This window comes from Syngnathus leptorhynchus, chromosome 7 (genome assembly GCF_054491065.1).
Source record: "Syngnathus leptorhynchus isolate UIUO chromosome 7, UIUO_Slep, whole genome shotgun sequence".
Lineage (NCBI taxonomy): Eukaryota > Metazoa > Chordata > Actinopteri > Syngnathiformes > Syngnathidae > Syngnathus > Syngnathus leptorhynchus.
This window is the reverse complement of record NC_141201.1, coordinates 15,410,858-15,425,311: the sequence shown is the minus strand read 5'-3', so window position 1 is coordinate 15,425,311 and position 14,454 is coordinate 15,410,858. Positions and strand designations below refer to the sequence as shown.

Here is a 14,454-nt window from a genome sequence, read left to right as displayed (position 1 = left end):
CCATCCTTTGTGACATCCCACTAGACAAGCAAACTGACAAGAGATTTGAATTGGAAGCAAAGACATGAGTAGAGTCAGATTACAGGCAGTTAAAATTGGTGGTGCAAGATAATGACTGATAAAGGACAGAATTATTTTAAGACACACCATAATTGTTTTTCTTTTCAATTTAATCAGAGCTATGTATTTATCTATCTATTTATTTATTTGTTTATTTATCTATTTATTTATTTATTTATGCAATATTTTAATCATTCATTCATTCATTCGTTTTTTTTTTTTTTCATTCATTTCTTTGTTTAAATTGCCCTAAGTGAGTACTGAGTAAATCCTCAGCATGGCCCTAGCTCAACATCACAAATATCCAGGAAAATATTGGGTCATTTGTGGTGCCAAAACAGAAGGTGAATTTAAATGAGTGTGAGACTTTGTGCCACAGACTCATCAAGAGTCTTTGCCATGACAAGGTGTCATGTGGTGAACACAGAAGCAGACAGGACAGTCTGGGCTTAATCTTTGGTAGTCTATTATCAGAGAGGGATTACCAATAGGCCCAAGGGGAAAACACCAATGTTCTTTATCACAACTCCCAAATGTTCACAAACTAGTTTGCCATTTGTTGTTTTCCTTCATCCTTCACCTTCATCTTCTTCCGCTTATCCGGGGTCGGGTCGCGGGGGCAGCAGCTTTAGGAGGGACTCCCAGACCTTCCTCTCCCCAGCCACTCCATCCAGCTAATCCCGTGGGATCCCAAGGCGTTCCCAGGCCAGCCGAGAGACGTAGTCTCTCCAGCGCGTCCTGGGTCGTCCCCGGGGTCTCCTACCGGTGGGACATGCCCGAAACACCTCCCCGGGGAGGCGTCCAGGAGGCATCCTGATGAGATGCCCGAGCCACCTCATCTGGCTCCTCTCAACGTGGAGGAGCAGCGGCTCTACTCCCGGATGACCGAGCTTCTCACCCTATCTCTAAGGGAGAGCCCGGACATCCTGCGGAGGAAACTCAGCCGCTTGTATCCTGGACCTCGTTCTTTCGGTCACGACCCATAGCTCGTGACCATAGGTGAGGGTAGGAGCGTAGATCGACCGGTAAATCGAGAGCTTTGCCATTTGGCTCAGCTCTCTCTTCACCACGACGGACCGGTACAGAGTCCGCATTACTGCCGACGCTGCACCGATCCGCCTGTCGATCTCACGCTCCATCCTGCCCTCACTCGTGAACAAGACCCCAAGATACTTGAACTCCTCCACTTGGGGCAGGATCTCATCCCCGATCCGGAGAGGGCATTCCACCCTTTTCCGACCGAGGACCATGGACTCGGATTTGGAGGTGCTGACCCTCATCCCGACCGCTTCACACTCGGCTGCGAACCGCTCCAGTGAGAGCTGGAGATCACGGACTGAAAAAGCCAACAGCACCACGTCATCTGCAAAAAGCAGTGACGCGATGCTGAGGTCCCCAAACCGGACACCCTCAACGCCTCGGCTGCGCCTAGAAATTCTGTCCATAAAAATTATGAACAGAATCGGTGACAAAGGGCAGCCTTGGCGGAGTCCAACCCTCACTGGGAACGAATCCGACCTACTGCCGGAAATGCGGACCAAACTCTGGCATCGGTGATACAGGGACCGAACCGCCCTTATCAGTTGGCTCGGCACCCCGTACTCCCGAAGCACCCTCCAGAGAACCTCCCGAGGGACACGGTCGAACGCCTTCTCCAAGTCCACAAAGCACATGTGGACTGGTTGGGCGAACTCCCATGCACCCTCGAGGATCCTGCCTAGGGTGTAGAGCTGGTCCACTGTTCCACGGCCAGGACGAAAGCCACACTGCTCCTCCTGAATCCAAGGTTCGACCTCCCGACGGATCCTCCTCTCCAGCACCCCTGAATAGACCTTACCAGGGAGGCTGAGGAGTGTGATTCCCCTGTAATTGGAACACACCCTCCGGTCCCCCTTCTTAAAGAGGGGAACCACCACCCCAGTCTGCCAATCCAGAGGCACCGTCCCCGATGTCCACGCAATGCTGTAGAGGCGTGTCAGCCAAGACAGCCCCACAACATCCAGAGCCTTTAAGAACTCCGGGCGGATCTCATCCACCCCCGGGGCCTTGCCACCAAGGAGTTTTTTAACTACCTCAGTGACTTCGACCTCCGAGATTGGAGAGTCCGCTCCGCCTCAGAGTCCTCAGGCCCTGCTTCCACAAAGGAAGGCGTGTTGGTGGAATTGAGGAGGTCTTCGAAGTATTCCCCCCACCGACTCACGACATCCCGAGTCGAGGTCAGCAGCACACCATCTCCACTGGAAACAGTGTTGACCGTGCACTGCTTCCCCCTCCTGAGACGCTGGATGGTGGACCAGAATTTCCTCGAAGCCGTCCGGAAGTCATTCTCCATGGCCTCGCCAAACTCCTCCCACGCCCGAGTTTTTGCCTCAGCAACCGCCGAAGCCGCGTTCCGCTTGGCCAGCCGGTACCTGTCAGCTGCCTCCGGAGTCCCGCAGGCCAAAAAGGCCCTATAGGACTCCTTCTTCAGCTTGACGGCATCCCTTACCGCCGGTGTCCACCAGCGGGTTTGGGGATTGCCGCCACGACAGGCACCAACAACCTTACGGCCACAGCTCCGGTCGGCTGCCTCAACAATGGAGGCGCGGAACAAGGTCCACTCGAACTCAATGTCCCCCGCCTCCCCCGGGACGTGGGAAAAGCTCTGCCGGGTTAGGGTTAGGGTTATTTTTTGTTTTTTAAAACTTAATCAGACATGAGAGGGTCAAAATATTATTTCTGTGATAGTGCTCAAAATGTATTGTTTTTGTGTTTTAGCTTTTGTTAACACTTGACAGTTTAGAATTGTAATTAGCATGATGAATACTCAACTTCAGCAAATTTTTCTCCTTCCATATTCATATACTAATTATTCACAACCACGGTGCCGTGGTGCAAAAGCATGCCGCAAGAGCTCAGCAGGGGTCCTCCAAGAACTTATCCAAATTTACAAATGTCTGCAGAAAAAAAGGTTATGAATTACAAATAACATTGTACAGATGAACAATGGTCCTCCACTAACCTGTTGTTGGCAATTCATACTTATTGTTGGCTCTGTTTTTTATAATATATTAAGAACTTCCTAAATATTTCAAAACCTGGATGTAATTCAAGATACAGCAAGCCAGTGCCTCCTTTTAAGGAGAACCCCCTGCAGTCCTCCTTCCTCGAAGCTGTGTACTCCCACTGACTTCACAATAACAATAACTCCTTTTTTCTTTCACCAACCTCGCAAAAACACTCATCTAAATTGTTTTTTGTAATCATTTGTGTAGGGAGTCGCAGGTCTGTGTGACATGACTTAAATGCAAACGCTCTGAGGCAAGAAAATATTTCGTGACAGTGTATCAACTGTGACTAATTGCAGGCCCTGCAGCTCCATGCCCTGCTTTCTCAACGAGCTGTGTCATCATGGGCAAAATATAATAACAAACCATGCTGCTGAGAAACCTTGACTCTTTATCTCAAACAGCTGTTGCCAGTCCCGTTATTCATCTATACGTGGCATGTACAGTTTTGGATCTTGACCTTCTAAGTACTTAACTTTTTGCTTTTGCACATATCTATCGGCAAACCTATGTGTCAGTGCATCAAACAAGATCCCTGAAGTGGATAGCTTGATATTTCTGATTTTGAGTGATAAGCAGACAACACCCTGGTGTAGACGCCAGTCAGTCACAGGATCCTTATAAAGACAAAGCCTGAACTGAACTGAACCCACAATGCCTGCACCAAGGTCAGGCTAGTGAAAAACTTGCACAATCTACACAATCACATTCATGCAAATAAAACCATTTAATTGCTGCCGTTGTGTTTTTTATCAGAACCAGACAGGTTCATGAGGTCTACCATCTAGTCCCCCCCCCCCCCCTGCAGAGTTTAGGAACCAGCAAACAATGTGGTTACGATGGGAACATCCTGGCACCCTGAAGCCTGAGGCTGCATGTCAGCAACAGCTTAGATAGCTAACAGCCAAGTGACAGACATTAATACATTTCTGACTCATCCTCTGTAAACACAACACGTTACCTGCAAATAATACACTTTCCCGTGCGCGGAGATTAGACAGGGCATCCGAATATAGTCCTATTTAACAATTCAATATCAGTTTATCAATGGTGCTTTACAAAATAGACCTGGGATTCAACCCCAGATTAGACTGAAAACAAACACCAAATCTTATTTGTCAACTATGGCGCAATGTAGAAGTCCCAAAAGTTGATGGTACATTTATGCTCTTGGTAAATGTGTTCGTATTACAGAACTTTCCTAAAGAGATGTTTTGCACTCACCAGTCTCTCCATTTCCTGCTCTCGAAGTCGCTCCTCCCTCTGTCGTCGATGGTATTCCAACAGCTCGTCTTCATTGTCGCTAATTTCTGAGATGCTGTTCTTTCTCTCCCTCATCCCTAGTTGCCCTGTTGATACTTTTCTGTTGCTTCTGGGACTGGACATGGGTGATGAGCCAGGAAGGGAACCAAGACTATATGCTGATGAAAGAGAATTGCCAAAGTTGGCCTTTCGAATTCCCGTGCCACTTTCCATCATCAGAGAGGTGGGTGAAGGACTACGGGCTCGCATTCCCCAGCTGCCAGTCAAATCAACAGCTGTAGTTCCAGTCTTACGTTGAAGCCTGGGACTCTCTGAGATGAGTGTGCCCAGACCTGAGGTGCTATCAGATGTCTTCAGGGTTGTACATTGTACCGTTCCTGGAAGGGCCCCTGGGAGTACTGGGACGCCTCTACGAACAATGGAGGGACTAAGAGGTGGAAGTTCTCTTATATTACCTCCTCCGCCATTCAGTTCTATGTTTCGCCGAACCATGCGAGGACTTTCTGGCAGCTGCTGGCACGGTGAGCCTTGAATGATATGGACAACAGGATCGAGAGGTGGCTGAAAGGCCTTTGTAGGTTGGCAGAGTTGCCTGGGTGGGCTTGAGGTGATGGAGCGATCAGCAAAAGTTGTCGGCTCTCTGAAAGGGCTAGCAGGTCTGTCATGAAGCACTGTGGTTGCCTTGGTCCTCATAGGAGCGGACATGGAAGAGGATGTTGGGAACTTGGGAGTGAAAACGGGGCTACTTGGCACAATATTTCTGCTACTGGGGGATTTATTCAAAGATAAAAATGGGATCTGTCTGGGACTGTCCAACCCATCTTGGCATAATCCTCTGCGACTCGGCTTTGGACTAGGGGGTGCCTCCCCTAAGATCTTTCTTTGCAGTCTGGAGCTTTCTTGAACCTTCTGACCTACGCCGCCACCATTAAAGTTAGGTACGTTGGTCCGTGGCTGGGGTACAAGTTGCGAATGGCTGGTGAAGTTGTAGCTGGAGGAGCGTGCAGGCACTGGCGGCAGAGAAGAAATGTGGTCCTGGGCTGCTGCACCAGAAGGACTTGTAAAGCTACCACTGCTGGCTGCTGAAGGAGAAGAGAGAGGAGAGAAGGGTGGCGATGTATTGTCATAGCTGGATCCCATGGACATGGCCCCAGGACTCGTAGGAGGAGACAGCAAATATCTGCCCCCACCATTGACCATGGGTAACAGGGGTGAATGAGTCACACCAGGAGGCTTTTTGTCTTCAGAGGAACAAGATTCAAGATCATCCATGACTAAGGAGTCCATGATGTCCTGGAGGTCCTTTTCAATAGAGCTTACAATTGCGCTGTGCTCCGACTGGATTCTCTCACCAATTTCTTGGGAAGACTGTGCTGGACTGCCTTGATTATTCCCATTGACCAAGCTTTCCAAGTCTAAAATAGGTCAAATGGAAAAAGAGGTCATTAAGATTCACCATTTAAATAAGACAATGTCTTTTAAAATGTACATCAATATAACATTTGTTTTCATTTTCACACACTTTACTCCAAATGACACTCGTGATTCCACGCTCCGTCCCCATGCCACAATTGGGGTAAAAATAGTGAAAATCAAAAAACAGATTTAAAACTTGAAAAAAAGATTTGAAAATTAAACAAGATTTGAAACAGAGAAACAGAAGATGTGAATCTGAAAATATTAAACATGCAACTGAAAAAACAAGACCTCAAATGTAAAAAATAAAAGTGAAAATAAATAATGTATTCAAAATAATTAGCAGTATAAAATTGGATTATGTTCAACCTTAAAAAAATTCATACAATTTTTTATGGTGAATACATTGTAATATTTTTCAAAATTCAAGCTCAACACATGAATTTTCAACACAACCACGAGTTTTACTATTTCAATACAAAACATTTGGCCCCAATCTAGCTTCATATTATTTACAGTGTTTGAGTATCCTTGCATAATAACTGCCAAAAGTTTTGCCAAACAAGAGCGTTCGGCAATGATAATGCAAGTTTATGTAATAAACATGTTCAAGCTCATGCCTAAATGCAACGTCGAGAGAAGATAACTGATTAGCAACTGAGCGAAAGAAGGACAGACGCAAGTAGATGAAAACACTGACAGCAATGTACTTTGGATAGTGATCAGGAAAAAAAATGTGCATGCATAAAGTAATTACTGTGTGTCCCAAACACGACATAGCACACAGGGAGGATAAGATAATCTTGACAGTTTCACTTTCCTGTCTACAGGGCAGATGATGATAACAAACACAGAGGCGTGTAGGAGATTCATGTTTGGTCTTCTGGAAATTTGGTCAGCGCAAACACAGAAAGGTTTTTTTAATTGACTTATCCCATTTGCCCTAGAGCCAGGATAGGCAGACACTAATGGCGCCATAGACTCTAGGGGGCGTCAAAAGAAAATTTAAAATCGTGAAATGCTTTGTAAAAAAATCATATTAACGGGAAACAAGAACATGTAAATACATTCATTAATGTTGAACCAAAAAATGAAAACAACAGTGACAGCCTCATTTATGCAAAAAAAGTGAAAGGACTAAATCTAAAGCTCTCTTTGAAATTTACAGTATGTTTCTGTTACTACTTAGACGTATTTGCAATCACACAATTTTTCTGAAAGTCCTAAACAAACACTGAAGGCACTGCATTGCCAGTGACTTTATAAGGAATGAAACATCCTGATGAACTTCCAAACTTTGTTAGAATACCGTATTGGCCCGAATATAAGACGGCGTTTTTTTGCATTGAAATAAGACTGAAAAAGTGGGGGGGGGGTTGTCTTACATTCGGGGTCTAGACGTATACCCATTCACAACGCTAGATGGCGCCAGATATCTTTAAAGCGAATGTCTGGTGATCACGCACTCACACCGACAGGAAAGATTCAGAAGCCTCCAGTACGTTTTCTCTGTGAGTGGATCCTCCACGCATGGGATGCAGTTTTGCCAAAGAGCATCATCCATGGGTTTAAAAAATGTTGCATATCAAATGCCCTGGACGGCAGTAAGGATGACGTGCTATGGGAGGAGCCAGCGGAGCCAGAGGATGGGAGTGAGGACAGTGACATTGAGCACAGAGAGGTAGAGGATGTTTGTGAGGAGTAATGTTCTGACATGACAGATTTCAGCTACTCTCAAGTTTAATCCAGTTTGCATTATTTTATTGCAATGTTTTTCCTTATTCAGATTTGTTTCAAGACTACAGTTACACTTTACTTTGATGGTTAATGCAGTTATTGCAATTTTGTTGTTTTATCACAGTAGATTGCTTAATTTACATTTCGAAAACTAGAAGCTATTCATTTACAAATGTGATTGCACTTTAGTTTACATATTTAAAGTTCAGATATTAGGATGTGATAGACAGTTTTTGCATGATTTGAATCGGGCAAAATAACATGCTTTTTCTCTTGAATATATTGTTATAATCATTTGTTTCAGATGCACTGTAATTACTTTCTGTATAAAAATTTAATTTGGTGATCAAAAAGTCTTTTTTCAAACTTGAGTCTTGAAAACGAGGGGATCGTCTTATAATCAGAGTCGTCTTATATTCGGGCCAATACGGTAATAAGTGACAAAAGAAAAACATTGCCTGATCTTTGTGGAAAATCCAGATAAAATCTACGGTGGGTGAATGAATCTCTTTCAAATCAGGAAGTTGTACATATAAATAATATCTTGATAACAAACCCTGACCAAATAACATGGATTAAAATTTAAACCAATGCCAATAAATATTATTGACAAATGATAATACACCGAAAAAGTGTTGGATTTACATTTAATAAATTGACATTTGGGCACACACATTAAAATCATTTTTCACCAACATAAATATTGCACACAATAAAATCATATTTTTGAAGGTGAAACATGAATTGAATGCGTGGAACCAACATCTATATGTTTTTAATGAAAGTCTAAAACGTATTTTTCAGTGTACCAAATACTTCCTCTTCTGGCTGATCGGTATACTGCTTGCTCTCTGTGTGGGAGGGACAAATTTATTGATGGGATGCCAGAGAACCTTGTGAATGTGAAAAAGACAAACTATCCAGAGCACAAAAAAGGCACAAAAAACAAAAGAAAATGAGAGGAAGAGAGATCATTTAATTTCTACTTATTTTGTGAGCGCAAGTGTAAATCAGCCATGCAAGGTGGGCACCTCGCGCACTCTATTGGCTTGGGCCAGTGTTGGGCTGAAGAATGCACACCCGCCGTAGAATGTACCCCTGACGGGAGCGCGCTTACGTCACTCGTTTCGCTTCTCCCACCAAACAGTGTTCTGTCCAAATGCTAAGCTAAGCTGTAATGACCAAAGTAGCTGAAACTACTTCTCTCGGCTGGTTGAAAGATGCACCCCCTATCTATCCCTGACTAGAAAGGTCAGAGACCTGGAAGTCTCATAGCAATGGCCTGGACAGCCTGCCATGAAATGTGTTGTCCTTTCCTTGTGGCTCAATATGAGGCACATTTAATTGGGTACTTTTGGTACAGATATTTGAGAATGTTCAAATTTGACACGTCTTAAAACGGAATTGTGGGAGATATGTTTCATTCTTTTATTCATTCTTCCAACCACTAATTAGCTTCTTAAAGTGGAAAAAAAATCTCATATTTTAAAAAACAGGAGCATTGAATCATGACAACATAACGAATGAAGTAACAAAAATTTGTAGTACTGTTGTTCTGTACAGTAAGCTGTCAAGATAGAGGAAATCATTATCGGGACGGCAAATATTCAGTCAATTGGCTATTGTTTTTGGCTTATCTGAGTAGCCTTTTGAATCCATCCAATCGTGAGGAAAACTGATATCTTTTTTTCCTTGTTACGTACTTTCAACCGGCCGAGAGAAGCAATTTCAGCTACTTTCGATTTTTAGCTGAGTTTACCATTACTACAGAATGCTGTTTGGAAAGTGGCGTAAACGTGCTCCTGTCAGGGGGTGCATTCTACGGCAGGGCTGCATTTTACAGAAAAACACCGGCCCTGACTGTGTGTGTGTAGGATTTTATGTTCCAAGCTTTGGCTTTTGCCTCAGCAACATAGATAAACAGTCTCTAGTTTCAAAAACGGCGGCTCGGTGGGGCAGTGGGTAGCACGTCCGCCTCACAGTTAGGAGGGTGTGGGTTCGATTCCACCTCCGGCCCTCCCTGTGTGGAGTTTGCATGTTCTCCCCGTGTCTGCGTGCGTTTTCTCCGGGCACTCCGGTTACACATCCCAAAAACATGCTTGATAGGCCAATTGAGCACTCCAAATTGTCCCTAGGTGTGAGTGCGAGTACGAATGGTTGTTCGTCTCTGTGTGCCCTGCGATTGGTTGGCAACCACTTCAGGGTGTCCCCCGCCTATTGCCCAATGACCGCTGGGATAGGCTCCAGCACGCCCGCGACCCCCGTGGGGACTAAGCGGTTCAGAAAATGGATGGATGGATAGTTTCGAAAAGTAATGTGAAATTCCTGGTTGCATCAGAGGGTAGGGTAAAATTGCATAGCAAATTAAGCATTTTTATCCACGATTGGAAAATGAAATATTGTTGAAAAATATTGTAGCCCCACAAATAATTCATTAGCTTGTTCTGACACCGCGGGGATGGGAGTAGCATTCTGTATGCTACTCTTGTCATTGCTCAGCTTTACACTGACGTTCAATGACAGTTGTCGCATTTGAATTGAAGGATTTATATTTATTTTTAACAGCATTTAGACGTTATATTATGTCTGCAAGACGCATTTATACACTGACCCCTTCATGGTGTCACATTGCCGTAGCACTCAGCAAGGGGTGTGGAGGCAGAAAAAGAGGGGATCGAGAGGGGGACAAAAGCAACCCTTCGCTCGAGGTAAGCCCGTGAGTGACGTCATGGGAGCTGAAGGGTAGCATTCCTAACTTCATTAGTAAATGTGGTAATTACGCACCGTGGGCCAATTGCTGATACCCCCGTGATCTACAGTATACTATAATTGCTAGATTTACTGAATGTTAAGTGATGATCGCAAAATCTCGTCATCGATTTTCCAATGGGAAGGCAAAAAGCAAATACAGAACCGTATGAAGTGATGTATTTTTTTCCTGGAGAAGGTTACTCACTTGACTGAATAAAACCCGGTCTGCCTTTGGCACCTTCCAGTTTACTGGGGGGTACATTCTCCGGACGCCTGTGGGAGAGCAGCTCTGAAGGAGCCCGGAGGTTTCAGGCTGCGCGCAGTGCTCGCACACCAAGGCTGCACTTTACCGGTATTTTTGTCTTTTCCTTTTTTTTAATGAGGGTCGAGGGATCTACGAGGCACTGGTGGTGGTTGTGGTGCCACTGTTTGTCAAGTTACCAAAGTTAAGTCATTTTTCGTTCCACAGATTCACACATAATGGTGACCGAATCTGGTGCAAAATATAAATTGGCATAATCCACAATCTCAACAGGTTTGCCAAACGCCTATGGTCTTCAACACGTTCGGAATTTCCCAGAAAAATAATATCAATAACTCCTTGCAAATCTTTTATGTTGAAGGCCTACCTGCCTTGTTTCCGGATATGAAGACACAGACTTGACTTAGTCTGTTTTGTTTTTGCCTATGTAACAGTATGGTGTTTGACAGTTATTGCCCTATCTTCGTCATTCGTCCGTTTAAAACCTGAATATATTCTTTCACTCAACTGCAATCATATTTCCATTCGTCCTTAAGTTAAAAAAAACCGCAATGTGTCTTTATTCTTTTTTACAAGTACGTACATAAGAGGCGGAGAGAAATTCATAGGTATAAGAAAGCAATTACAGTAATCCCTCCTACTTCGCGGGGGTTACGTTCCAGACCCACCCGCGAAATGGGAATTTCCGCGAAATAGAAACTAGATTTTTTTGAGCTATTCTTGGAAAATATTCTATTTTTATCGCTGACATCAACCAGCTCGCTGCTAGGGGACTTTCATATCAATGGACTGTGCGCTCCGCATTCATGCCTTAGCGACGAGACTAACAGTGTATTGCTATGTCCAGATGAAGGCCACCGCCGGTGGAGAGTGTTATATCTTTACTATTTTCCAGGTTCTGATGTAGCAAGCATGGTTCGGACAACGACGTGATGGGATACTGCTTTATTCCTTTCATCACAGTCAGTTCACTGGCCGTACATCACAACACTGAACGTCCCCGAAGCTCCCCCTCCCACATCCGGGGTTTTCCCACTACGGAACATGAGTTAGTCCAAAATATACAACATCTAAATATACAACAGAGAGAACGCCCTGAAGTCACATGTGACGATAAAGTATACTGTACTGACTCTTTAATTTATTCATTTCAAAACAAGAAAACGACTTTTAAACATAAGCTATCATTATTAAAGGAAAATGAAGAAACTCAAGTGGCCGCGAAACCTCGTGAAATGATGAAATTTCTGCGATAAAATCATTAATTTATTTTTGAAAACCCGCGATACAGCGAAGCCGCGATAGTTGAAGCCGCGAAGTAGGAGGGATGACTGTATTATAAAAATTGTATGAATTGAATACGTTGTTCATAAACTTTGCTGAAACTTACAAATATAAAGCTGACTTGACTTGAGTATTCATTTTTAAATAAAATACATACAAGGGCTCCAAGGTTTAAAACAGATTTTTTTTAGCAGACTTTGTCCTGATAAAAAAAAAGTAGTCTATCATTATATAGTATTTAAGTCATAATTTCAATGTATATTTGTAAAAACTCCAGTTCTATAGATGTGCTTTTCATTTGGCCCCAACAATAATTATGTTAGTAACTCAACATGCTTTCATGTCTTCCATAATCAACAACACACATTCTTAATTATTTACTGTATGCTTTTTGTAACTTGAAAACCTGTCAGCGTGTTACAACTGTCATAAGCCAAGAACCTCCTGTGCAGTACAGCACTAGTTTTGTACAAGAAACTACTAGACATGTTCTTGGAGTGTGAATTACAGAAAAAGTGATTGAGTACAGTATACAGTAATGTAGATACACTTTTACATTTCTATGTAAGTTACACCAAACAAACACTTGTCCTCCCACGGGGGGTCGCGGGTGTGTACACACAGGGACGAACAACCATTCGCACACGCACTCATACCTATGGGCAATTTGGAGTGCTCAATTGGCCTACCAAGCATGTTTTTGGGATGAGGGAGGAAACAGGAGTTCCCAGGAAAAACCCATACAGGCATGGGGAGAACATGCAAACTCCACACAGGAATCGAACCCGCACCCTCCTAACTGTGAGGCGGACGTGCTACCCAGTGCACCACTGAGCCGCCTGGAGCAAACTAATAGTCCCATATATTGTTATGGCGTTCAAACTAAGCATTTACCGTACTTCCCAATTGGATTCCATTCTCTCACTGAAGAGTAAAACTGCCCTAACAAGCACACATGGTGCAATTGGAACACTTTATTTTTATTTTTATTAACTTTGTAACAAAGTGGGACATTTTTCAGAGGCCTGAAGTGATCTTGAACGTGGCCACTGCATTGTGATTGTTGTTTTTTAACACAAGAGAAGACCACAGCTATGTTCTTGTTTTCTCAGTTTGTGAAAAACACAGTCCAAAAATGTGTAAAAACGTCTGCTTACACAGCAGTTTTATTTTGAAAGATCAACTTTCCAGTGAGAAAATACTTTCCTTAGGGCTACAGGAGATTCTTGTCAGGTCTTACAAAGAAAGCTTGGTCACAATCCTGAAGACACACTGCCTGATTCTTTACTGCATTTCACAAAATCGTTTGCTCCACCATTTTATCTGGGAAATTGATTTAACAGAAGCTGTTTGGAAAAGGTCAGACACTTTAAAGACACGTTGTTGAAGGTAGTAGTCTACAACTTGAAAGAAATTCTCAGGTTGAGGATATGGATGGTGAAAGTCAAAAATATGTACCCCTGACTCCAGGTTTGAATTGCATAACGTACAAGTAAACACTCAGCAAGAGTAGGTTAACATGGTTCATAAATGCAAAGCAAAGCATGTTACATTAAGTTACATAAGTTACACTATATTGTGTCTTTTATTTTGTAGTTCATATACAATAACACACAAAAGATGCTGAACTCTAAGACATCAAAAATACCTGAAGAGTATTAACCCAATGTGAAAAAACAAAATTATTTCTTCAGAATATCATGCCAAAAGCAGCAACCTATGAAAAACATTCAAGCACCCATAGGAACTTTCTAAGAGACTGGTGCACTTGTGATTCTGTAATTTACTTTCAACATCAAAACTCACACCAGTGCAGTCACACAACCAACCTACCGTAATTTTCAGACTATAAATCGCTCCGGAGTATAAGTCGCACCAGCCATAAAATGCACAATAAAGAGAAAAAAAAAACATATAAATAAGTCACACCGGAGTATACGTCGCACTTTTGGGGCAAATTCATTTGTCAAAATCCAACATCAAAAACAGACATGGACCAGCACCAACAGGCTAAACGATACGGTATGCTAACGTAACATACACAAACGAGGAGCTAAGAACGGGCCTGACGTAACATTCAGTTATTCAAGTAAGTATTACATAAATAACACATTTATCAAACCATCTGTGTCACTCCAATTCATTAAATTCAGGTAAGTATTACATAAATAACACGTTTATCAAACCATCTGCGTCACTCCAATTCATTAAATCCATCGATCGTGCTTTATGTAAACAATGCCGCGAATGCGCTGCATATGCTGACGTCGGACCCGTTAAGTTGCATTTCTAATTATTCCACAGATCCATATAACGATATATAAAGTATATTTCAAATAACTATCATATTACAACAATATTATCAAACCATCTGTGTCACTCCAAATCATTAAATCCATCGATCAAATTCCTTGTTCTTTATGTCAACAACGCCACGCGTGCGCTGCTGAGGTCTAGTATATAACTATACTGTACCGTTAACAAAGTACCAGGAAAGACGTGGGTTTGGTAAACGGCTCTTTATTTAACAAAACAAGAGTTCAACAAGCCAACAACTACTGAACTTCCAGCCACGGAGGTGGAAGAGAGCTCCATAAATAGGACTGGGCGTGCGTAAAAGCCATGTCCGAGCCC

The 14,454-nt window shown here is 43.2% G+C and overlaps 1 protein-coding gene across 6 annotated transcripts in view; it reads right to left on the bottom strand.

Annotated features, from left to right (window-relative positions):
• Window positions 1–14,454, bottom strand: part of phldb1b (pleckstrin homology-like domain, family B, member 1b) — a 114,643-nt gene that overhangs the window by 48,589 nt on the left and 51,600 nt on the right. For 5 of the 6 annotated variants that reach the window (XM_085916993.1, XM_085916992.1, XM_085916995.1 and 2 more), the window contains one exon: window positions 4,332–5,785. In XM_085916993.1, the coding sequence (XP_085773119.1) occupies window positions 4,332–5,785 (1,454 nt within the window). Of the gene's footprint in view, window positions 1–4,331; window positions 5,786–10,479; window positions 10,813–14,454 lie in introns of those variants that run through there. The other variant, XM_085916998.1, reaches the window with a different exon arrangement.